Source organism: Geotrypetes seraphini, chromosome 10 (genome assembly GCF_902459505.1).
Source record: "Geotrypetes seraphini chromosome 10, aGeoSer1.1, whole genome shotgun sequence".
Lineage (NCBI taxonomy): Eukaryota > Metazoa > Chordata > Amphibia > Gymnophiona > Dermophiidae > Geotrypetes > Geotrypetes seraphini.
In genome coordinates this window covers 85,857,842-85,883,550 of record NC_047093.1, presented here as the reverse complement: position 1 = coordinate 85,883,550, position 25,709 = coordinate 85,857,842, and the positions used below count along the sequence as shown (strand labels likewise).

The window sequence follows — 25,709 nt, the reverse complement described above, 5'->3', positions numbered from 1 at the left end:
AGTGTTCTTATTTTGTTACGTGCCAATTTGCAGAAACAAAATTCTATGTTTTGCCATTTATTTCAGATCATTGATAGAACCATATTCATGTCATTCTCTTTTTGGTTGGGCTGGGATCTTTTCAGCATCCCCTTGTAGTGAGTACTAGTACAAAGTACTATGGTTAGCTAGCGTTTTTAGCGCACGCACAAAATTATCGTGTGCTACACCCCGCGGTACACTTCTAGAATAACGCCAGCTCAATGCTAGCATTAAGGTCTACCGTGTGTGGCAATTTAGCGCGCGCTATTCCATGCGTTAAAGCCCTAACACGCCTTAGTAAAAGGAGCCCATAGTGTTCACTGTTCCAAAACAGTGTGCACTATTGACATCACGGGAAACCCCCCCCCCTAAATTTCTGGGGATTTGTTCCTGTCATTTCAGGTTAAAAATGACATAAAACAACAAGGGAAATATTGACATTTCTTGTGTCATTTCAAATGAATGCATATGCCTATTAAAGCCTTGGACCATTGGTCTTGATCAGTGTGGGCATCTCAAACGTCCATCCCAGTTTGTCAAAAGAATAATATCTTCCACTCAATCTACTATTGTGAAACTCACTATCCACCTAGTTTAGCGCAAAGAAGTAAAGGGGTGGGAGTGAAGTTTGAACCCCATATTATAAGGTGAATTTTAATGAAGTATGCTTTTTCTATAGTGAAAGTTGTCGTTTTCCTGAAGAAGCCCCGTGGTAAAGCTTGGGTGCGAAACGGAGATCTTCCGTAGAGAAATGGAGGAAAGAAAATAACATAGAAGAGAAATGGAGGAAAGAAAATAACATAGAAAAGGAGAAACAAATGACAGGCGAAATATAAAAAAGGAAAAAAAAGGAAAAAAAATAAAGCTAAGTGAATTTATGATATATGGAAAAGCAAAAGAAAGAATTTACATATTTTTATATTTATAATTAATTTAAGAGAAATACTACAATAATTTAATAGATGAATAAAATGCACGTAATACAGACATAGAGAATATATATGGATCAATGATAGCTCACGGTATCGGCCATTGACTTTGAAAATTATCTCAATACTATGGCTGTGAGCACTTGAGATCCGGGTTAACCTCTATAAACTGTCTTGTAAGAGTGCATTGGAGATTTGCGCGACAGCGCATGGTATTAGGTGAAAAAGAATAATATCTACAAAATCTACACCTCTTTTACTTTCAAGCTTTCCCTCTTCTTCTATATGCCAATTTTCCCCTCACTTTGGCTTTCTTAGTGGTTTCATTGTTGATTTTCGCTATTCAAACAATCCAGAACTCTGACGCGCATGTTCTTTCCCATTGTCCTCCCCATTTTCAAATAACTCACTCTGCTTATTGCATTGGCTCCTGAACAAGCAAACAACAGTTAAACTTCTAGTCTTCATTTTTATTTGTATTCATGGCCCTTCTTCCCCATCACCCATCTGCTCTTGCCTGTCGCTGCCCTAAATCTCATCCTAATCTTTACATCCAACACACCAAACAAGCTACCTCCTACTTTTGGACCTTTTACTGTTAGTGTATTTTCAGTGTTATAAACTCCTTTCTTACTCGTAAGTTCAATCGAACACATCCTCAGGAACTATCCACTAATACTTCATCTCCTTAAGACCTACTTTCTCTAGTGCCTATTACCCTCAGGTTTTTTTGTCTCTGAGTTCATTATCATTTACTGTGTAACATATAATGAAAAAAAGTTCATATTGCTGTTTTTTAATTGCAAGGAGCATTATAAATAATGGCAAAAACAGAATTAAAAAAAAACAAAAAACCAAACAACAAAACACAGGTATAACCTTATGTATTCAGAGTGCCAGAAATCAAGTTTTGCATTTCAGAATCTAAATAGGTTAGATTATTAACATAAACCAGTACTATTTAAGGTAAATTGATTCCTGTAAAATTAATAACATTTTACCAGGTCTGATTATATATATCATTGCTGTATTTCTCAACTGGTGTATGTTTTAAAAAGAATAAAATAAAACAGTTACCTGCAGCTTTCCCAACAGTGAGGCAATCCTTTTTAGCAAAAAGACTTTTTCTTCTACAAATTTTCTAAGTTATCCTGTGCTCAAATTGCTCCAAAATTATTTTTAAAATGCAACTCTTCCCCCCCCCCAAAAAAACAACAAAACCCCAATAAAGGGTCAATATTGAAGTTCCAAAGCCAGCTTTTTTAAATAACAAAACACTGTTTATGAAGGAGTGTTGAAAAGTTCTCAGCCCACCCAAGAAGAGAATGACGTGGAAATAGTTCAATCAGTGCTCAGTTTCTGCAAATTGGTACTTAATGAAATAAGATAACACTCTTTTCAGCTATAATGGCAAAAAAATGTTCAGAATTTACACCCTCCCCCATTTTTTTTACAAAGCTGTGCTAGCGGTTGCCACTGCGGCAACTATCCCAAAGCCCATAGAGATTTAAAGGGCTTCAGGGCTTTTGCCGTGCAGATTTGTAAAAGGGTTGTGAGGGGGTGAAAGGCTTTGGAAGTTGATTGGTTGGGCTGAGAACCTTTCAGCACCTCCTTATATAGCATTTTAAACATTCAGATATATTCAGTACTTACCATGGACTTAATTCTGTAAATAGCCTCTAAAAATTGGGGCCCCCCCAAAAATGCTCAGTGCTGTTCTATAAACGACACTCAAAATTAGGCACCATTTATAGAATAGCACTTAGTGCAGGGAACCGTGATGAACTTTAGGTATAGCCATGTGAACCAACTGTAGCTTCAGGTAGGGTTGGGAGCTTTCTTTGGCTTAGAAGCCCAGGGTAATTGCACCACCACTCTAGGCCTTAGGACTATTTCGGCTCCTGTGACTTTCGCCATTTTATTTGATCACTTTTACAAAGGTGCGTTAGGGCCTTAACGCGCAGAATAATGCTTGCTACATTGCCACGCGCGCTAGCCACTACCGCCTCCTCTTGAGCAGGTGGTAGTTTTTCAGGTAGCACGCACTAATCCGGTGCGTGCGCTAAAAACGCTAGCAAACCTTTGTAAAAGGAGCCCTTAGTCATATATTAGTGACCTGGCATCCAGCACATTAGTGGATATATTCTGTTGAAGACTGATAAGACTCCTGAGGCAGGCCAGTTTGGCCAAAACATGTATATGTTGAGTCATTGAGCTTTTGAGCCATTGAGTTTTTGAATAAATAAAAGGACATTTTAGAAATAAATTGAGTCCACCATTTTTTTTTAGGGCATTTCCACTCCTAGCTTCACGTCTTTGAGTTTGTGTATTTGGTTCTCCTGTTTTATATTCCCCACATATAATCACCATTTGACCTTTCAGCAGCAATTTCCTAGCTACTACCCATTTTGAATGATCATAGATGGTGAAAATTAGGAAAAGCTCATTCAGGTGCAAAGTTTGTAGCACTCTCTCCCTCCTTCTCTGGGGACACTGTATCACATGGACTTTTCATCTCACTTTTGGGGGGGTAAGATTTGCCTAGGAAATAGGGTGTATGTAATTCGAAATAAAATATATGTATTTTCTAATCCCATCCAAAGCATGCTTGGGGACTGCCTCTCCTTAAGCCAGATAATAGCACATGTTCTGAAATTCTGTGCATGCTTTCAGTCAGATTAGAGGTGAACAATATCCAGCATCTTTTTAACCAGGTAAAGGACTTTTGAGCATTGCCCCCAAAAGATCTCAAGTGGCTGATTTTTGGAAGGATCTGTACTCACCATAACAGAAATATGGAGGATATGCATCTGTTCTTCCACAATCTCCGAGGGCTCTCGTAAACTTGGGGGTGTGGTCCTTGACAGCTGCTCAGCACTGCTCATGGATACGTGGAAATACAGTGTCCCATTCTGCAGCCACTGCTGCTTCCAGTGAACCAAGGAGATATCTGCAACAGTCCCAGACATCTCTAGAAGAAAAAAAAACACAACAGAGAAATGCTAGGAAGACTAAAAACTACATTCCCTGCCAGAGGCTTTCTGTGTGCTGTGAAGCTCAGAATGGATAAAGGAAATGATCAAAATTCAGCAGGAATGTCGGTGGCGTGAAAGATGAGTACCACTGTGCATGGCACAAGTGACTTAAAAGACGAGTATTTACTGTGGACCCCTTGCTGCGTCCTTTCAAATCTAACATCAGCGTGCAGCAAGTTGCCTATGCTCATTACCAGTGCTACTCCTACCAATCTCCATCAAGTTGCTATATCTGTCGAAGGTGTTCTTTTTCTGCAAGTATGTTATTGCTGCACTATGATTCCAGCTTTTCTTCTACTGCTTTGTTCTCACTTTCAGATAAATCAGAATTGAGAATGTATACAGAACACAAGAACAAGAGAACAATGATTCAGAAGATAACAAGTCACGTACTGATGCTTCATGTAAGCATAATTCCTTTTGCTAAATATGTACCTTATGACAACTAAAATGCACTTTATGCCAATTGCTACAGAACTTTAATAACCCAATCCGTTATTGTTTCCACTTACTGGATTTCATCCTATTTGTACTCAGTGGGGAAAAAGGAAATTGCAATTTAACTGAAGCAGGTATCGTCCTTTTGAAATATCTGTGTCCCTATAACAATGCTATCAAGAGTTATTTGCCATCAAAATTCATTGTATGCAATCGGTTTTGAAGAGGTGGAGGGCAATTCTATAGCTAGGCGCCCCTTTAAGCGCTTAAATGTAGAGAAAAGTAGCATTTACATGTGTAAAATGTCTAGTTCTGGAAAGGCAGTGACGTACCTAGGGTATGTGGCACCCGGGGCCCATCATTTTTTGACACCCCCACACCCACCCTCCATGTAAAAAATATTTTTTGTAATAACCATGAAACAGTATAAATGTTCAGAATAGAAACAGGGAGTGAAAATATTCTTTTATTGAACCTCATATATGTAACCATTATTCCAAACATAACATAACATAAATTATGTCTGAATTGTCATGACATCAGAAGTACATATGGAGTAGTTGCAGGTGATGCTTGGGACAGTTCTGATTGTGTTAGTTCGGTTTTATGTGTTTTTTGAATAGAAGGGTTTTTATTTCTTTTTTGAAGGTTTTGTAGTCTGTGGTCGAGGTCAATAGGTTGTAGAGTTGGGGGTCGAGTGTTAGGAGGTTGTCGAACAGTTTTTTTCTTTTGACGTTTTTGGTTGGAGGGTGTGTGAATGATGTGCGAGTTCTCCTATGTCTGGTTGAGGTGGATTTAATTATTTAGCTGAAGAAATTAGTTACCCCCCCCTCATTCCACACACATTAATTTTCTTCCATTTTTGTTCCCATTATAAAAAACATTGATAAGTTCCCAGAAAAAAAATACATTAAAATAATAAGTGAAACCAAAGGCCCCTACAGATGAGAACATAACATAAGAATAGCCTAACTGGGTCAGACCAATGGTCCATCATGCCCAGTAGCCCATTCTCATGGTAGCCAATCCAGGTCACTAGTACCTGGTCAAAACCCAAAGAGTAGCAACATTCCATGCTACCGATCCAGGGCAAGCAGACACTTCCCCATGTCTTAATAACAGACTATGGACTTTTCCTCCAGGAATTTGTCCAAATCTTTCTTAAAACCAGCTAAGCTATCTGCTTTTACCATAACTTCTGGCCACTTCATTTTTAAGCTTAGATCTTTCCTTCCAAACAGAGACCTTGCTAGATGTCAAATACAACACAAGGGAACTTCACACAGACTTAGCTGTGCAGAAAATGTGAATCTCCTCATACACCCACCTATAGTGCAAAAATGTGCAAAGGTCTGTTTTTTTTTTCTTTCGATCACTAGATAGCCTAATGCCACACAAGCAGCACTGTTACAAAAGGTCAATGCTAAGGTTAACAAAGTTTCCTTCCTTGGACCACAAGGAGATACTGACAAACCACTGGAAGAGATCCCAAAAGAACTACCTAGGCACAATACCCAAAGACCCACTCAGTGTGTGAACCAGTTGAGTGGCGTGGACTAACTGGGGGGTGGAAATGGGCCCGGAGTTTGCTCAGGAGAATTTCCCAGACCACCTCTTCCTCTCAACACATTGACACACTGCCACCACCACCACCACTAGGAACACCTCACTGGGTAGGCCAGCAATGCTTATAAACTTTATAAAACACATTATTATATTTTTTTATAAAGCACATATTTTAACTGAACTCTCTGACATACTCAGCCTTTCCATTTACAAAAATAGAAGGAAGAAAAGTTCCCATTTCCTGCTGTCTCATGTCCCCGGCCTATACAATATTTTTCTTCTGCAGACCCTTCAAAAGTCTGACCAAATCCTCATTTCACTTGCATTATAAAGTACTGAGGATGCCATCTGTCCCCAATCCCAGGTCCTAAAGTCTGAGACAGTAGCGCAAACTGCCTGATTCAGGAAGAAAAATTTCGATTCAGCCTATTTAATTGGTTTTTCGATTCGATTTTCCTGCCCAGTTGGGTGATATTTTTCAAAAATCCTGGTGGGTTTTATAGCTTTTTCACCCCCTTTGGCCTCTTCTAACCACACTGGCGCTGTGGTGTAAATAAAATAAAGAAACAAAAAGGGCTTTTCCTCTCTCTGTTAAATCCTAGCTCACGTTTGCGGTCTAACACCAGCTCTGGCAGGATACACATTTCAAATCTGACATATTGTAATCACAAAACAGAAAATAAAATTAATTTTTCTACCTTTTGTTGTCTGGTTATTTTTCAAATCTTGTTGGTCCCAGGCTCTGGTTGTCTTCTGATAACTTGCTTGCCAGAGTCTCCTTCTTTCTTCATGCTAACCATCCATCTGCCATCTCTGTCCTCCCTTTCCATTTCCCTTCCCTCCCCAGGAAGTCTGGTATCTTTCCTTTTTTTATCTCCCTCCACAGATCCACCTTTTCTTAACTACCCTTTCATCCGGCATCTCTCCCTCCTTCCCCACCACCCCAGGGCCCACCATCTCTCCCTTTCTTTTCCCAATTACTCTCCTATCCAGTATCTCCATCCCTCCTTCAAACCATCCCTTGTGTCCAATTTCTCTCCCTTTCTGTTCCTTCCCTCCCTAAATCCCATGGTCCATCATCTCTCTCCCTCTCCTCTATTTTCAGACCCATTATTTCTTCCCCCCCAAAGTCTGGCATATGCACATCTCTTTGAACACCCCCTTCCCTCTGTGTACTTCTACACCAGGGTCCCCCCCAAAGGCCTGTCCCCCCCTTGAAGGCCTGTACCCCCCCGAAGGCCTGCACCCCCTTGAAGGCCTGTCCCCCCCTTGAAAGCCTGTCCCACCCCCTTGTAGGCCTGTCCCCCCCTTAAAGGCCTGCCTGCCTGTCCCCCCCCGAAAGCCTGTCTCCCCCCATGAAGGCATGCCCCCCTTTAAGGCCTGCACCCCCCTTGAAGGCCTGCACCCCCCCCCCCCGAAGGCTGCACCCCCCAGAAGGCCTGCACCCCCCCGAAGGCCTGCACTCCCTTGAAGGCCTGGCCCACCCCCTGTCCCCCCCTTAAAGGCCTGCCTGCCTGTCCCCCCTTGAAGGCCTGCCTGTCTGTCCCTCCCCTGAAAGCCTGTCTCCCCCCATGAAGGCTTGTCCCCCCCATTTAAGGCCTGCATCTCCCCCTGAAGGCTTGTACCTCCCCTTGAAGGCCTGCACCCCCCGAAGGCTGCACCCCCCAGAAGGCCTGCACCCCCCCCAAAGGCTTGAACCTCCTTGAAGGCCTGTCCCCCCCTTGAGGGCCTGTCCCCCCCTTAAAGGCCTGCCTGCCTGTCCCCCCCTTGAAGGCCTGCCTGCCTGTCCCCCCCTAAAAGCCTGTCTCCCCCCATGAAGGCTTGTCCCCCCCCTTTAAGGCCTGCATCTCCTCATGAAGGCCTGCCTGCCCGCCCCACCCTGAAGGACCGCTCGCCCCCCCCTTCTACCCCCATCCAGACGTCCGGTTCTTCCCCTCTGGCCTCCCAGCACCATTTAGAGTAGAAGCAGCCTGTAGTAAGATCGCAATGTCAGCGAACTTGAGCTGCTTGTGCTGTCCTCCGCTGCGGACACGCCCCCCTCCTCTGACGTCAGTGGAGGGGGCGGGACCGCGGCGGAGGACAGCATGAAGCAGCGCAAGATCGCTGACATTGCGATCTTGCTGCAGGCTGCTTCGGTACTCTTAATGGTGCGGGGAGGCCAGTGAGGAAGAACCAGACGACGGGGGGAGGGGAACGGACGCCGGAGCACCCCCTCAGGGCTCGCACCCGGGGCGGACCTCCCCCTCCGCCCCCCCCTTGGTACGCCACTGTGGAAAGGCACTCATAAGTGGTTTAGTACACAAATGCAAGAGGGACATATGCATGGGCAGATCATGGACAGGGCATGGGCATGACTCTTAGTCATGCAGAATACTGCAAATTATGCATGCTATTGCCAAACCTGGGTATCCACAGCTACACTAGCTCTATAGCTAAAAGTAGGGTTACCAGATTTTTCCATGGAGAAACCCAGACACATGACCCTGTCCCATTCCACCCCAGCACCCACCTTGTTCCGCCCCCAGCCCCACTCCATTCTGCCTCCAGCCCAGACCCCACAAAGCCTTGTCTTTATTTTCCAAAGGGCCGTGTCTGGAGGGCCTCCGATAATGTGTGGACGTGTGTGATGTCATCCACATATGCTCAGAGGCCCTCCAGATGTGGCTGAAAGATTGGAGTTTTCCAAAACCCAGACAAACTATCGGGTTTTGGAAAGTTCATCCGGAAACCCAGACAGTCCTCTAAAAAGAAGACATGTCAGGGGTTTTCCGGACATCTGGTAACCCTAGCTAAAACCCCACTTTTTCTAGGCTGCTTTGAACTCCTAACTCCCACTCACTTGTAAAGGGAATGAGTTGGAGGTGTCCTAAATTCATTTGCTTATCTTATACGGATCCTAGATGAATATCGGGCCAAGGCCCAAATAGGTTTTTTTTAAAAAATAAAATTTAAAAAATTCTTGCCCTCCCTCCAGGCCATGCCAAGCCCTCTGGAAGCTCCACACCCCTACTGTCTAGGTAGGCTCCACAGGCCTACTTAAGTACCTTTTGGTCCAATAGGGGGCCACTGTGGGGCATAGGTGCAGCCCCCTCACTCATGCCCCTTGCAGTGGATCTTTACAATGGCCACTGCAACCTCTCACAGCAGCAAGGGGGCAAATTCAGTAGGAGGGGGGTTCAGGAGGATTTTTTAAAATTATTTTATTTTGAAAAAATAACTATGTAGGCAGCTGGCCTGATATTTAGCCTGAGCCATATAACTCTTATGTAGCTCTCGATTTGGTGGGGCCCATGTAAGCTTTAGGGGGGCACAGACATCCAGATTGATGCCCTAATATTCAGTGCTGGTGCCCAAACATGGCCCAACATTGAATATCAGAGCATAACTTAGCCGGCGATGATCAGCATTTTTAATTTTTTTCTTTATTTATATTTTGAACATATTATCAAGAATAAACTTCTTGTACAGAATATGATTGAGTCAACATAATATGAAACAAATAAAGTAAGGACTATATGACAAAATTACTATTTACTCATCAAAATTAAAGTCCCAAAATTGAGATCCAAGATGTTCCTGAGTGAGAAACTATTAAAAGAAAAAGAATAAATTCAAATTGCAATTAGGCGGTCAGATGAGAATGGACCAAGAGTAAATTTATACATTGAGATTTTCTTTATCCCCTTCAAGGCCCCTCCTGGAGAGAAATCCTGTCAACTGAGAGGGTTCGAAGAAAATATAATTACAAGATTTATACTTTACAATGCATTTGCAAGGGTATCGTAAAAGAAATGATGCCCCCATTGCAGTGACCCCAGGCTTCAGAAGCAAAAATTCCTTCCTTCGTTTCTGAGATTCCCTTGTCACATCCGGAAATATTTGAACTTTATGTCCAAGAAATTCTTTATGTCTATTCTTAAAATAAAACTGTAATATCCAATTTTTATCTGGTGATAAAACCACCGTAGCCAATAAGGTAGCTGGAATAGCCACCTCCCTCATTGAAGATTCCAATAATAATGTTATGTCCATTTGTTCACCCTGTCCTTGTTGTTCTAGTGGATGCTGTTCTTCCAAATTTTTTGATGTTGGCAAGTAATATATTTTGGAAAAAGGAGGAAAGGCATCATTAGGAACATTAAGAACTTCACAAAAGTACTTTTTCAAAACTTCTTTTGCTGATAAAGAAGGAATCTTTGGGAAGTTCAAAAATCTAAGGTTATTCAACCGCATATTATTTTCCATCATTTCCACCTTTCTCCTAAGGTTAAGATTGTCCTTAATCAGTGTCGTTTGGATTTGAGTTACTTCAGTTATCTTTTTATCTATTTTTTCCACATTATTTTTCATCGATATATTTTCCTGTTTAAGTCCATTTATTTCATTTCTTTGTTCTAAATATTTCTCTTCTAGTACTTTAATTTGTGGTGACAATGTTTGTCCCAGAGTAATTACCAAGTCCCAAATTGAGTCTAGGGTAACATTCATGGGTTTAGGAACAGAGAATATACTTGCTTGCATTGTCCCAGCTTCCACTGCAGTGGCAGTCTTCGATGATCAGCATTTTAAAAAGTGTTGACCGCTTCCAGGTGAATATTGGGGGGACAGTTTGCATAGCCTAGTTGCAGTATCATAAAAGTCCTTGACTGGCTCCAGCCAGGACTCAAAAAACAGGATTCTCACAGGATGTCAAGATAATGTTTTGACTACCTTAGCTAGGTATCTGATAGCACCTCCATTGCACTGATTAGCAATTCTATTCTATCTACTTTAGTTTCACCATTGTTGCAATAACTCATAGCTTAAAAACTTTAAATAAATAACTCTCAAATTTAATTTTTTGTTGGTTTTGCAATTTTATAATTTCAATTATAATGTGCCATGAAAAACATTTGCTCCATTTAGTGTGCTAGATCTAAAAAAGTTTGAGAGAGACTGCTCCAAATCAGTGTTTCTCAACTTCTTCAAGCCAAGTACCCCCTAAGTCTAACAAATATCAACCGAGTACCCCAACCCAAGATCCGCCCCATACCTGCCCAAGCTCCACCCCGACCTCACCTCCATAATAGTACTAATTGGAATGCAATTTCTTTCATTTTTCATATACAGTACCCACAATATAATCTTATTAACAATACATAACTGTAACTGCAAAATTAAAAAACACAAAGCACACTGTACACAGAGAAAATGTTAATTATCATTTATATTTAGATTTTTTTCAAAGAGGTCAAGGCAGATGACTTTAAAATGCAATGTCACCTCAGGCACAGCTACAAAAAAGTCAAATATAGTGAAAAATATAGGCAGCACATATAAATTCTCAAAACTGACAAATTTCGATCACTAAATTGAAAATAAAATAATTTTCCCTACATTTGTTGTCTGGTGATTTTATTAGTCTCTGGTTGCACTTCCTTCTGACTGTGCATCTAACATCTGTCTCTGTCCCTCCATGAGTTCAACTTTTCTTCCTCTCTCCTACACCCCTATTGGCAACATGTCTTCCCCTCTCACTGTCCATCTGTCTTTCTCTCATTCCCTCCTTTGCTGCATGTGGAGAGAGAGAGAGAAAGAGAATCATGTGCAACAGTGGCGTACCAACGGGAAGCGGGGGAGATCCGCCCCGGGTGTACGCTCCAAGGGGGTGCACAGTCGGCCAGATCTGGAACCTCCCACGCTGCTCCAAATGGCACCCCAGCGTGGCTGCTGTACTTATAACAGAGTGGAGTCGGCAGCTGTGCTGAATTGAATGAAGGTCCCGCGATGACTGCGCCGTCTGGAAGAGGTAAGTGACGTCAGAGGAGGGTAGAACTGCAGCCGCAGTCATCACGGGGTCTTGCCGCAACTCCCTGCATCTGACAGCCCAGCCCCTTCCGATGTCACTTATCTCTTCCATCTGGAGCAGAAGAAATCATCGCAGGACCTTGCTGATATGGGATGGAGAAAGAAAGGAGCATAGTAGGGTGGTGAAGGGAGAGAAAGGAGGTCAGCGTGTTATGGAAGGGTGTGAAGGGTGAGAAAGGGAGGTTAGGGTGGTATGGAAACATGGTGAAGGGTGAGAAAGGGGGGCAGGGTGGTATGGAAGGGTGTGGGGTGTGAGAAAGGGGAGTCAGGGTGGTATGGAATCATGGTGAAGGGTGAGAAAGGGGGTCAGGGTGGTATGGAAATATGATGAAGGGTGAGAAAGGGGGGCAAGGTGGTATGGAAGCATGGTGGAGGGAGAGAAAGGGGGTCAAGGTGTTATGAAAGGGTGTGGAGGGTGAGAAAGGGAGGTCAGAGTGGTATGGAAATATGGTGAAGGGTGAGAAAGGGGGTCAGGGTGGTATGGAATCATGGTGAAGAGTGATAAAGGGGGTCAGGGTGATATGGAAGCGTGCTGGAGGTAGAGAAAGGGAGTCAGGGTGGTATGGAATCATGGTGAAGGGTGAGAAAGGGGGTAAGGGTGGTATGGAAGCGTGATGGAGGGAGAGAAAGGGGCAGATGCTGATGGAATTTCGGGGAAAGAAACATAAGGAGGAAGGATACTGCATGGAATTGGATTGGAGGGAGAGAAAGGGGACAGATGCTGATGGAAGTGGGGGTAAGGGAGAGGAGAGAGTGAAATGCCAGACCATGTGGGTGTGGGAGAGGGAAGGGAAGAAGAGGAGAGGAGAAATGCCAGACCATTGGAGGAGGGAAGGGAAGAAGATGGATGCCAGACTAATAGGGGTGAAGGGAGAAATGGGAGCGGGATGCATAAAGTTTCTAGAACGGGAATAGAAAGAGAGAAGATGCCATATAGAAGGGGCAGAGAGAGGGTAGACAGTGAATGAAAGGAATAGAGTGACAAAAACATGAGGAAAGCAGAAACCAGAGAAGACAAGGTAGAAAAAAATTCTATTTATTTATTTATTTTTTGCTTTAGGTGCGATGCATCGCTGTTTCTGTGATGTTGCATTGTATGCAGAGTCCAGCTTCTTGGTGCTTCAGTTTAACCTTTGTCTACGTATTTTTATTCTATCTCCCCATTTACAAAACTGTAGAGTGTTTTTTAGCGTTGGCATCTGAGCTGTTACCACTGTGGCTAAAAACCACATTACAGTTTTGTAAAAGGGGGAGGGGTTAGTTTGTGATTACATACTAGGCGAAGGTGTTTTCTGTGTTCTGTGTGTTCAAAAAGACATGGTTTTCTGTTAAGATTGATCTGTACTAGTCTGGCTTGTTTAGTTTTACAATGGGTTTATTGATGTACTGCTCACTGCAGTATGTAAGATGCTGCCTTTTCCTAGGTATTCATGTATGACGTGTGGATTGTTACTAAAAATCATGTTTTCATACAGATGGAGGGGTGTCAAAAAATGATGGGCCCTGGGTGTCACATATGCTAGATACACCACTGATGTGCAACCTCTTTCACCACTGCCCACCAGCCCCATGCCCAACATTTCTCCTTCTATCACCCCTCTCCATGACACCCTCCATTCCCTCAACCACTATGTCCAACATTTCTTCCCCTTGCATCCCTTTCAGTCTGTCCCACTGTTTCCTCTCCATGACCATATCCAACATTTCTCCCTCTCATCCTTCTCTTCCCCATACATCTCTACCTCACTCTACTCTCTCTCTCTATGCCCAACAATTTTCCTCTTTCTTCTTTTCTTCCTTTCACTCACACACTCATGCCCAATTCGCCTTTTCTATTCCCTCCCTCCATTGTGTCCAAGTTCATGCCCCTCCCCTCCTCTATCCACATGCATCTTTTCCCCTCTTCATTTTCCAATCCAGCCATGTGCATCTCCTCTCTCTATTTCCTGCCATTCCACTTTACCCATGTGCACCTCCTTCCTCTCTCTTCTTTTCCTCTTTATCCATGTGCATACCTTCCCTTTCTCTTCAGTTCCCTTTTCCTCCCCTCCATCCATGTGCATTTCCTCCTCTTTCTTCCTTTCCTCTCCGTCTCATAAGCATATCCCTTCTCCCCTTCTCCTCCATCCATGTCCAGCCTTTTTCAACACCCATCCATCCAGCCAACAAGCCAGCCTTACCAACTCTCTTCATTTCCCCACGTTCCTCAGTCCAACATCACTCTCTCTCTCTCTCTCTCCTCCCCCCTCAGCAAGTCTAGCATTTTTCTTCCTCTAACCTTCCTCCTTCTGCTGCCCTACCACTGTCTGACCCGGAATCTGGAGCCCACACAGGGCCCGGCACTGGCGTTAACTTCAATGATGAGCCTTCATGTCCATGCGCTCGGGAAGGCCCTATCAGCTCCACCCACTTTGACACATTTTGCATCAGAGGGGCGGTGCCAACAGGGCCTCACAAGCAGATAAACTCGAAAGCTCTGCATCATTTAATCTAGCACCAGTGCTGGGACTTGTATACACTCCAGACTCCCTGAAAGGCAGCGGGAGGGTGGCAGGAGGGCTCTTCATTGCTGGAGTTAGCTTGATATTGTCTGGATTGTGGGACCAGCTTGGCTGACCCAGAAGGCTTCCCTCGACATCAGTGCCAACATCGAAGGGAAGTCTTCTGGGTCAGCTTCGATGGAGGGGGGCATACCACTAGAGGAAGGGGGGTGGGAGACCTGTGTCACATACCCCCCACAAATGGCTCACGTACCATGTATAGAGAAGCACTGCTCTAGATGGAGTCATTGCAAACACATAAAATAGGAGTATAAACTTGCCACATTTCTGTGGCCTCAAGAGCTCCTTTGTACAAATCTTTAGAGGTCACAGATAATCAGAATCAAAATTTCAATCAGGTTGTGAGATATTTCATTCATGGAACCATTGTGTTTTTATTTTATAATTCATCATGTATTTTATTTATGCAACTTCACTTAGGAAAGAAAAGCGTTACATTAATTCCTAATGTCAACGCAAAATTTGGCTGCTGAATATCCATTTAGTTTAATGATATTTAACAGAGAGCATGAACTGATCTGTGATGTCACCAGCCTGATAAGTAAATGATAATATATCATTCTCCTGTTACTGCTCAGCACTTTAATAGCTCTTTAATAAAATTATACATGTAGTCATAGGAGCCAACTTTTCAAAATGATTGTGGCTCTACTTGCTACAAATTACCAAGGCCATATAAAGGAAATTAAAGCATGGTGAAACATGATGGTCCATCCAGTCTGCCCATCCACTATCTCCTCCTCTCCTTAAGAGATACCATGTGCCTGTGAACAACTGACGAGGCTATCTTTAAATGAAGAGCACAGCTGGTGGTGCCACACAGGGAAGATTTGTGGCTAAAAGAAATGCTAGGGGTTATCACTGCAAGTCCCACTAGTCTCTCTTTTTCCCAAACCACAACTCATCGTCATAGTTTATTATCCTACTCCCAGTCCATCTACACTTAAGTTATGCCTTCCAGTCCACCTAGGCCCATCTATAGAACCCACATTCTCTCCCTCTCAGCCAGTTCTCAATAGCCCCTCATCCCTACCTAACCTATGCACACCATATACATAAACATATATTTTATTTTCTCTCAGACCATCCCCACTTCTTTCTCAGTCCATCCTCATCTTATTGCCTTCTTCCTCTTCTCATATTCTTATTTTATCTTCCCTCGCTTCTTTCTCCCAATGCACAGTTTGACTTTTGCATTGGGTTAGGCTGCTTAATACCACCCACCATATGTACTGCACTCCCCCTACTCTATACTTCCACTTGACCTGACATGCCTTGCTCCCTACTAATTCCTCTCCCATTAGTTTACTTCTCATTCTACCTTGGTCAGCACCCCTCTGCAGGCTAGGCCAGGGGTGGGCAAACTTTTTGACTCTTGGGCCACAATGGGTTCTTAAATTTGACAGAAGGGCCGGACCAAGAGCATCTTTCTATCCCTCCATCCCTCCCATCCCTCGTGCAGCAGAACCCTTGCCCAGCTTCCATCCTTCCCTCCCATCCCTTGCGCAGCAGAACCCTTGAGCACCCACCCCCCACTGCGCAGTCGAACCCCCGCTGACCCTCCATCCTTTCCTCCCATCTGAACCCCGCTGACCGCGAGCCCTACATACCTCCCTCCAGAGTAGTGTAGGGCTGGCAGCACTCTAAACAGGCAGCTTCATGGCCTTCTCTCGTTGGGGCATTCCATGAGAAAAGCAGAGCAGAAAACAGGAGAGGGGAAGAAGGAGCAACAGGAGAGAGCAAGGGGCATAGGTGAGAGGTAGCTCTGCCCACCCCCTGACATCATCTACTGGAGTTCCTCCTTAAAAGGGGAGGGACCAACGATGCTTAGCCATTCAGCATGCGTCGAAGGCGAGCATTAAAGGTGCTCAACTTAGCGAGAGCACCTTTGCGAAAGGGCCTTGAGAAGGGATGAGCCACCGCTAAAGGAGAATAGAAGGAGACCACAGCAGGTGCAGAGGACACACAACCAGGCAGACACAGCAGGTACAGAGGACACAGCAGGTATAGAGGACAGCCACAGCAGGTGCAGAGGACACACAGCCAGGCAGACACAGAGGACACAGCAGGCCCAGAGGACAGCCACAGCAGGCACAGAGGACACACAACCAGGCAGACACAGAGGACACAGCAGGTGCAGAGGACAGCCACAGCAGGCGCAGAGGACACAGTAGGCACAGAGGACACACAGCCAGGCAGACACAGAGGACACAGCAGACACAGGGGACATAGCAGGCGCAGAAGACACACAACCAGACAGACACAGAAGACATCCACAGCAGACCAGCAAGTGGGCAGCAATGGAAACAGCAGACAGAAGCAGGATGTTGAGCTACCCAATTTTCTATACCGTCTGCCATAGGTACATCTACCTCCCCTCTGGGAGGCGATCTTACGTATGCGCTCGATGCGGAGAACTGGAGAGCCTGAAGAAACAAGTCAGACTCCTGGAGGGCAGAATACTGGAACTGGAGGCACTTCAAGCAGTGGAGGAGGAAGACAGAGATGCAGAGAACATCAAGACAGAAGACACCATCGAGGAAGAAGACCGAGAGCTGGAGAAGTTCATTGAGGAGGCATACAGGGAGGTCGTGGAAAATCACCAGCAACAGTGGAACTGCTGAGATACACCTACAGAGAGTGTGGACCACCAGACAGACAACCACCAGGAAGATATGGGTGACACAGCAGCGAGATCTGGAAGCAGCGGAGGGGACCCACAAGAAGAAGGGTCCGGTGCAAGCCAACGCCAGGATGAGAGAAAATGGATGGAAATGAAGGATACGGACTTACGGCTGGAAAGATGGACAAACACTAGGGACAAGGACCTGCGGCTGGAGAATCAAGAGAAGACAGAGAGGACAGCAATTGTCGTGGGGGACTCCATCATCAGACAAGTCGACAGCCACATAGCGGGAGGAAGACTGGATGGGTTGGTGGCCTCCCAAGGCTTAGTATCTGTATAAAGAGGAAAAGTAAACCAAGAACTCCATATGCCTTTCTAAACTGAACCAATCTCTCCTGTGACCTCTTCCTGCTACTACTATGCTATTTCATTGGGCAGTACTGTATCCCAGAAGATGTAACAAGGGAATGACTTTTATTTTTTGTTGTAAAGGGAGATGGTGTTACTCTCTATTCACCTTTCAATTTGAGACTCAATCATAGGTCTGTACATTTCAGAGCTTCCAAAATGATTCAATTTAAATTTTTTTTTTAGAACTAGGCATGTAATACCGGCACAGTCCCCTCCTGTTTTCACATGTCTTTCCAATATGATAAGATATTCATTCTGGTGACTATAAAGCTGGAGGATCCCCTTGATCCAGCCCAGCTGGCACAGAAACCTTTATTAAAATCTTAAAACAATATTCCAACCTTTGGGTCTATAGTTTAGCTTCAGTCCTCTGTCTCTGCCTGATCTTGATTTTTTTTTCTCTGTCCAAAAGTTCCTTCTTTTAAAGATCTCACCTTATTTAATCTGCCTAAGTTTATGTTTCCTGTCCCCTCCGCTCCTTCCACCCTAACCCTCTTTTCCTTCCTTTCCTCAAGTCGCCTAGAGCCTGTTTAGGTATGCGTGACTCACAATTACTAGATTAGATTAGATTTTCTTCCAGCCTTCTTTCCATGTCATCATCATTTCTTTTCCTTCCATGTACATTTGTCTCTCTGTGGTTTCTCTTTGCAGCTTCTCTCATCTCACTTTCCTCCTCCATTTCTCACGGAAAAGCCACCCCCCCCCCTTGCCCACTGAACCCTAGATCTCTGTACCACTGGTTTAAAACTTCAAGATGGCTACCCCTCAACAATGCCCTTTACTATAAAAAGCACCTTTGGAAAAGCATAGATCCAAGCGTTGAAAGAGGTTTCTGCTTCGGTGTGTGTTTTCTATTCATGAAGAGGGTCAGTATGTGCACAAGCCCAACCAGCAAATCTCGCTGATTGATTTTGTGATTCCATTCCCCTTGCCATTTCTATATTCCAGACACATAAACATTTTCATTGAAGTCTTCAAGTCATATTACCATCAAACTGCAAAGCAAAGCGACCTAAATGCATTTGGTTGGAAACCAATGTGATTCCCATAAAGGCAGATTATGCTGACATGATGAATTTCAAATGAAACAGAAGATATTAAAGTTTAAAAAAAAAACTATTACTTGCTGCCTCCCAGTCTCCACTCCCCTCCCTCTATTTGTTTTACTTGAAGCATTAAGTAAAGAACAAAAAATCACGACATTTCCACTTGCTTTCTTAAATAGACTTCAATTCCTTAAATATTCAAGTGAGTATAAAAACCTGGAGACCTTATATGATCATTTTGCCTGTATCAGGAATTGTGAAAGCTGCCACTGGGCCTTATCCATTCTGCAACTCTACAAAATACCATTTGCAATTAATAGGTTTGTTTGCCCTAATTTCCCTTAGCTGCTATCCCCCTCTTCTACTAAACCACGCTAGCGGTTTTAGCGGGGGCAGCTGCGCTGAATGGCCTGCGCTGCTCCCGACACTCATAGAGTTCTTTTGAACGTCGGGAGCAGCGTGGGTCATTCAGCACGGTTTAGTAGAAGAGGCCCTATGTTTCATTTAATCCCTGGATGCCATTAGTAAGATGAACGCTGAGATTCTAGTAAACATCTGTCTTGTCTTCTATCTTAGGTAACCAAAGACTGCATTCTAGATTTGATTAACCTTTTTACCGCTATGTTAGGAATTTCAATAGATGTTTGGGATACTCAAAAACAGCACTGACAACATAGAAAAAATAATATTCAATAGATATGAGGAGCTGCTGAAAAGTTCTCTGCCCAACCAAGAAGAGAATGATGTTGAGCCATGAAACGTATAAATTATTACACATTTTTCTTGACACTTTTCATTTCAATGATATGAAATTAAATGAAAAGTGTGAAATAACTTGTAAGTTTCATGGCTCAACATCATTTCCTTCTTGGTTGGGCTGAGAACTTTTCAGTGGCCCCTCATAGAATGGGCTAAACCTAGGAATGCTTGCATGTAGCATGCATATAAATATGTGCCACTTTGTCACTATGGATACTTAAACACAAATATACCATGGCAAAATTTTATAAAAGGCCTTTACCACATGTAAAAAGGTCTTGCACTTTGAAAACCCTTGATAAATTATACACCTGGTGTATTTTGCACTGGGGAGTGGGAATCAGCCAACAATTTTGAATGAGATTTATCTGACTTCCAGTCTTTTTTTCAAACGCAACATACAAAGAAATTTATTTGCCTGAAATGTAGCTGTAACATTTTCTACATCAGGGGTGAACAATCGAATCAAGCCCTAAATTCGGTTCAGAAAAATCAAGACTTGTATATCAGATATCTCTTGACAATGGTAAACATGGCAAATAATAAAACTGAAGATGTTTATTTTGCAATGAAATTTGAGGTATAATTTGGTCCCAGGACAAGAACAAACTTTCCAAATGCTCATTACAGGATTTTGATGAACTTGCTGGGTGCTGAGGGCATTGTGCCCTTGGCCTGTTTTACAACGCACCGGGGTATGCATCAAAAGCCCTTATTATACACTCCACTGTATAATATTGCTTATTCAAATTAATTAGCAATCATTGCAAATCTTTTTTCCCTTTGGTAAGCAATAAAGCATTTTGTGCCAATTAAACTAGCTTTTGTTTTCCTAGATCATTAATTAGCATAGCAAATTCCTATATGAACATATGAATGCTCTAATTTTATGCATTCTTGTGGGGAGTTTGGAGCAGAGTTCTTTCTGAAGAAATTAGTCAAAACAATGATGGGGATTATCGGTGGTGTGTGTATGTGTATACTGTATAGTATTTCATACAATAAATGGGATACTGTACTTCATGAGGGGAGGGAGGTAGGACCACATCACTAGGGAACAAATGCCATGTTTTTATAAGTCTGGCCTAACATAAACACTTAAATAAATTATTTTTTTCTGTGGTATTTAAGGCGATGGGAGGAATCAAAGAGAATAAAGAGAAAAATTAGCCATTAAAATCTAGGGATAAGGTGGGAGGCACTTTCACTGCCCCCCTCCACTTGCAACAGCCACTCAAGTGAATTGATATTCTGTAAATTTCAGTAAACCCAACCCAAGGGTATCTGATGCCTTAACCTACACAAGCCTTCAGCACTGTGCGCTCCTCCCAGGAGTGGCTCAAGTTCCTAACCGCTATCATCCAGTATCTTCCTTTCCCTAGCCACCCCTCCATAGTCTGGCATCCCCCCTTCCCTATCTCTCCCTAATCCAGCATCTCCCCTTTCCTTTCCCACCACTTCCCCAGTTTCCAGCTGTCCTGCATCTTCTTATCTCCCTGTTCACTTTATTCCCCTGTCCCTCCCCTGAAATACAGTATCTCCCACACCTCCCATGTCCTAGGTCCTAGGTTCTCTTTCCTCCCATGTCCAACATTCCTCTTTTTCTTCCCTATCCAGATTCTCTCCCATATCTTCCATTCCTCTTACTCAACCACCTTTCCTCTGCTTGTGCTGCCCTCAAATCTTAAAAGTATCATGCATAGAGTGGGACCACAAGCACAGGTATGCACTCAAGATCTGTTGGGTCCCACCCAGTATGGCAAGAGGTTTATACCAGAGAGGGCAGGACCCTGCACACCTTTGAGTGCATGCCTACGCTTTGAAGTCCTGCTCTGTGCACACTGTTTTCAAGCACTAAAGGAAGGCCAAGGCAGAGATAGGGTGGTAAATGCAGCAACAGTGGAGGGAGGGAAAGAAACTAGTCCTGTTTTGCCTTGTCACTTCTGCCTCAGCTTCTGCTACATTCTCAACCAAACTTAGGTAGGCTTAATGTAGGGCAGGTCTTGCATTTTGCATAGCACACCGAAAAAGGAGAGAGGCCACCCAATATTCAACACTACTGACTAAATAGCATTAAGCTGGCTAATATTCAGCAGGAGAAGCTGGCTCTCTCCCGCTGAATATTCTGGTCAGTGACATAGACAGTCAATGCCAATATTCATTGGATGACTGGCTAAGTTTAGCAGCAGATAGGCCCACCTAAAAAACAGTAGGTCTATCTTTGGCAGCTATGACTTATCTGGTCAGCTGATGATTATCATCTTGGCTTGCTATGTCAACTGCGGCTAAATATAGACCGGAAATTCAATGTTGGTCGCTGAATTCGGCCTTGGCATTGAATTTTTCGGTTTGCCGCTGACTGCGGGAGGTAGCAGAGCTGACTCCTGTGGTCTACAAATTGGTCCCAGGATGGCTAGTACTTTACAAAAGGCTCTGCTAAATAGAGAGCTTTTTGTGAAGAATGTATAAGGATGACAGCAAGCACGGTATGAGGCTGATAAGCACTGAAGGAGAAAGGGACCTTGGGGTGATTGTGTCTGAGGATCTAAAGGCATCTAAATAGAAGGATGCTAGGCTGTATAGAAAAAGGAATAACCAGCAGAAGGGAGGTGTTGATGACCTTATATAGTAACGCCATCCCGTTCCAGACACACACAGGTGACACAATCAGCACTCACTCTCCAGCTATTGGTACACAGTACAGACACAAAGAGACAGCACAGTGACACAGAGCTTGATGACTGACTGGGAGTGGGAAAGAAATAGAACTATGGATGAGAGACAAGAAGTAGGTAGGAGGGGTAAGGGAAGAGGGTGGCTGGGGTAGGAGAGGTATGGGTGTGGGGTAGGAGAAGTGGCAGACAGAGGAGCAGGTTAGGTGAGGGTTCACACAGGAACACAGACAGACAAGCAAGTAATACAACACTCAGCAACTCTCCAGCAGTTATTTATTATCATTATTATTTAAAAAAATTATTTCCTGCCTAAAACCTAGGTGGGTTACAACCAACGTACGTAAGCTCTTTACAAAATACAAGACATAATGCTGTATCAGCTCTCCACAATGATGAACAATAACACCCCTTCATCATAAAAATGCTTCTACAAATAACTGTGTTCAAATAAATGCTTGCTTCTTACTCTTCCCCATCTCAAACCCAACCAAATTGCTAGTGGGTCAAAAAACAATTTGTTCTTCACCTTGTTTGCTTTTAATGCAGGTCTAACTCTGGGCATATTTCGGGATACCCAAACAAATCATTTTGCTATCCATTTTGGCAGCAGAACATACAGTACATCTCTTAACGCTGCCCATGTCACATATCAATTAGCCAGTGGCACTAGTTTTCACAAAAGGGTATAAATAAGGGCAATATCACCAAACTACCTCTTAGTATGCTTGATGTGGACAGCATACGTTATGCTCCTTATTATTACTGGTATTTTTATAATCAATCTTTCACAGATCCTCAGCGAGGCCACCGCCCACTCAGTATACTCTCAAAGTGAGTGGCTTTATGCCTCACATCGTCACTGGATCATTCTCTTATTTAATATTTTTACTTTTTTTACTCCTTTTATCAAGGTGCGCTACGGGGGTTAGCGCGTCGGACATTTCATCACGTGCTAACCCCCGCGGCAAGCCAAAACACTAATACCTCATCAATGGAGGCGTTAGCAACTAGCACGGCAGGCGGTTTAACGTGCTGTATTCCGCACGCTAAACCCCTACCGCAGCTTGATAAAAGGAGCCCTTAATATTATTTAAATACATATGTACTACAAGTACTTTTGCTTTGATAAATATGTACTAGAAGTACTTAGCTGTATGGTCTCGATTCAAAACAGGGGAGATACACCAACATGTTTCGCCCATACATTTTAGTAGGTTTTTTCAAGGCTACCACTCCCTATAATCAAAAAAAGAGAAAATACTTCATCTCCTGACCCAGCCATTCAAAACATAACTGTTTAGTAAATTAATTTACTTTAAAACCTCTCAACCCCACTGTCTTACCTATTATGCTTGATGCCATTCCAACAGACCACAGCGTTCAGTGAGAATGGCATCGCTACTTCCCTCTTCCTATTTTAAGCCCACCCTTATCACTCATCAGCTGATGCAACATAAAACTTTATGAACGACAGCGTTTGACGTCCAGGCAGCCCTATCAACATATTCAACTATTATTTATAAATTAATTTTAAAGAATATAAACTTTATGGATGATATTACGCAGGATCTGCCCTCAGGACAGCCCCATTAGACAAGGGTGGCCCACTCAAATTCATTATTCAGCCCATAAGGGGTTACTGTATTCAAACGATAGATCCAACGCTGTTCTATATAGTTCAATCTTTCCTTCCAGTTTCCCTCCTTCCCTCCATAGACCCACACTGTCAAGCATAATAGGTAAGATAGTGGGGTTGAGAGGTTTTAAAGTAAATTAATTTACTAAACAGTTATATTTATTGATTGGCTGGGTCAGGAGATGAAGTATTTTCTCTTTTTTTGATTATAGGGAGTGGTAGCCTTGAAAAAACCTACTAAAATGTATGGGTGAAACATGTTGGTTTATCTCCCCTGCTTTGAATCGAGACCATACAGCTAGGTACTTCTAGTACATATTTATTAAATATTATTAAGTAAAACAGTAAAAATATTAAATAAGAGAATGATCCAGTGACGATTTGAGGCATAAAGCCACTCACTATGAGAGTATACTGAGTGGGTGGTGGCCTCGCTGAGGATCTGTGAAAGATTAATTATAAAAATACCAGTAATAATAAGGTGCATAACGTATGCTGTCTACATCAAGCATGTCATATATCAGTCATGCCAACAGAACACCTACTTTGCAGATGTCTTGATTTCAGCAACTAGCATTGTAGCATTGTGCGATGCTATTTTTTTGTTTGTTTGTTTTTAGATTACAAGCTTTGGATGTTTTTGCCAGCAGATGTCCTTCTGTTTCCCTGTTCTGTCATTTTTTGGACATCTTTCTTTTTTGAAAATGAGACCCATAACTGAATTAGCAAAGGTTCAAAGAAGAGTGAGCAAAATGATAAAAGGGATGGAACTCCTCCCATATGAGGAAAGGCTAAAGCAGTTAGAGCTCTTCAGCTTGGAAAAGAGATGGTTGACGGGATATATGATTGAGGTCTACATAAACCTAAGTGATATAGAATGGGTAAAAATGAATTGATTTTTTACTCTTTCAAAAATTGCAAAGACTAGGGGACACTCAATAAAGTTACACAGAAATACTTTTAAAATAAATAGGAGGAAATATTTTTTACTCAACGAATACGAATAGTTAAGCTCTGGAACTCATTACCAGAGGATGTGATAACAGAAGTTAATATAGCTGGGTTTAAAAATGGTGTGGACTAGTTCCTGGAGGAAATGTCCATAGTCTGCTATTGAGATAGACAATGGAGAAGCCACTACTTGCTCTGGGATCAGTAGCATGAAATGTTGTTACTATTTGGATTTCAGTCAGGTACTTGTTACCTGGATTAGCCACTGTGGAAACAAGATACTGGGCTAGATGGACCTTTGGTCTGAATCTAGTATGGTTATTCTTATGTTCCCCCTTACCTTCTTATTTGAGCAATTCAAACCAGTGCATAGGCATTTATCTTTTCACATATAGATTATTATAAAATTTTATATATAGTATGCTTAGTTAGACTACAAAAACATTTATAAACTACAAAATACAGCCACAAGACTATTATGTAATGCCTAGATGACAGAATAATGCCTCTTCTGGTGAAACTGCACTGGTTTCTTATAGAAGCCAACTCTATTTTCAAACTGTGTATTTTTGTGTTTAGAATTATTTATGGCAGAGTGGGAAGCGACCTCAGAAAATCAGAGAAAATCAAGATGGCGTCGGAAGCGGACGTCTGAGCAGGGAGCTCCGTTACCTTACCTGGCTGACGCGGCTTGATAATCTTCCCCGGTCAACAGACATGGGGAAGAAAATGGGAGCCCTCCGTTATAACCTTTCAGCGGCGGTAGCCCAGCAGTGTTTGGTGCAGACAATGATTACGGAGGCTTTTCCCCACTCGGACAACCTTTCAATACCTACTTCGGAGGAGAACCTGACTACATCGGGTGAACCCGTACACGTAGAGAGGGCGTCATTGAGCCCTGAGCAGCAGATGATACCACCCCAACCTGGAAGCAAGCTGGAGCAAGGAGAGCTGGAGCTGACGACTTCGGAGATGGAATCTTCAGACCCCAGCTTAGGAGGGAGCCCAACACTTGTCCCTTAAGGAGAAGGAGTGCAGGGAAAGGACCAACAAAGACTCGGCCCCAGTGCAGAGGTGAGAGGTGCTTCAGGAGGGTCCACCATACAGTTTGGGGTGTTGGAAAAGTCCACAAAGATAGATTTGGAAGCTCTATGGCAAGCCATATTTTTTAAGGATGCCAATTTAAAACTATCTTTTTCTACATTATC

At 43.2% G+C, this 25,709-nt stretch overlaps 1 protein-coding gene across 2 annotated transcripts in view; it reads right to left on the bottom strand.

The window, feature by feature from the left end:
* The window catches only part of ASTN2 (astrotactin 2), a 1,902,914-nt gene that overhangs the window by 1,596,106 nt on the left and 281,099 nt on the right, over positions 1 to 25,709 (bottom strand). For both annotated transcript variants that reach the window (XM_033961675.1, XM_033961676.1), the window contains exon 2: positions 3,734 to 3,921. In XM_033961675.1, the coding sequence (XP_033817566.1) occupies positions 3,734 to 3,921 (188 nt within the window). The remainder of the gene's footprint in view (positions 1 to 3,733; positions 3,922 to 25,709) is intronic.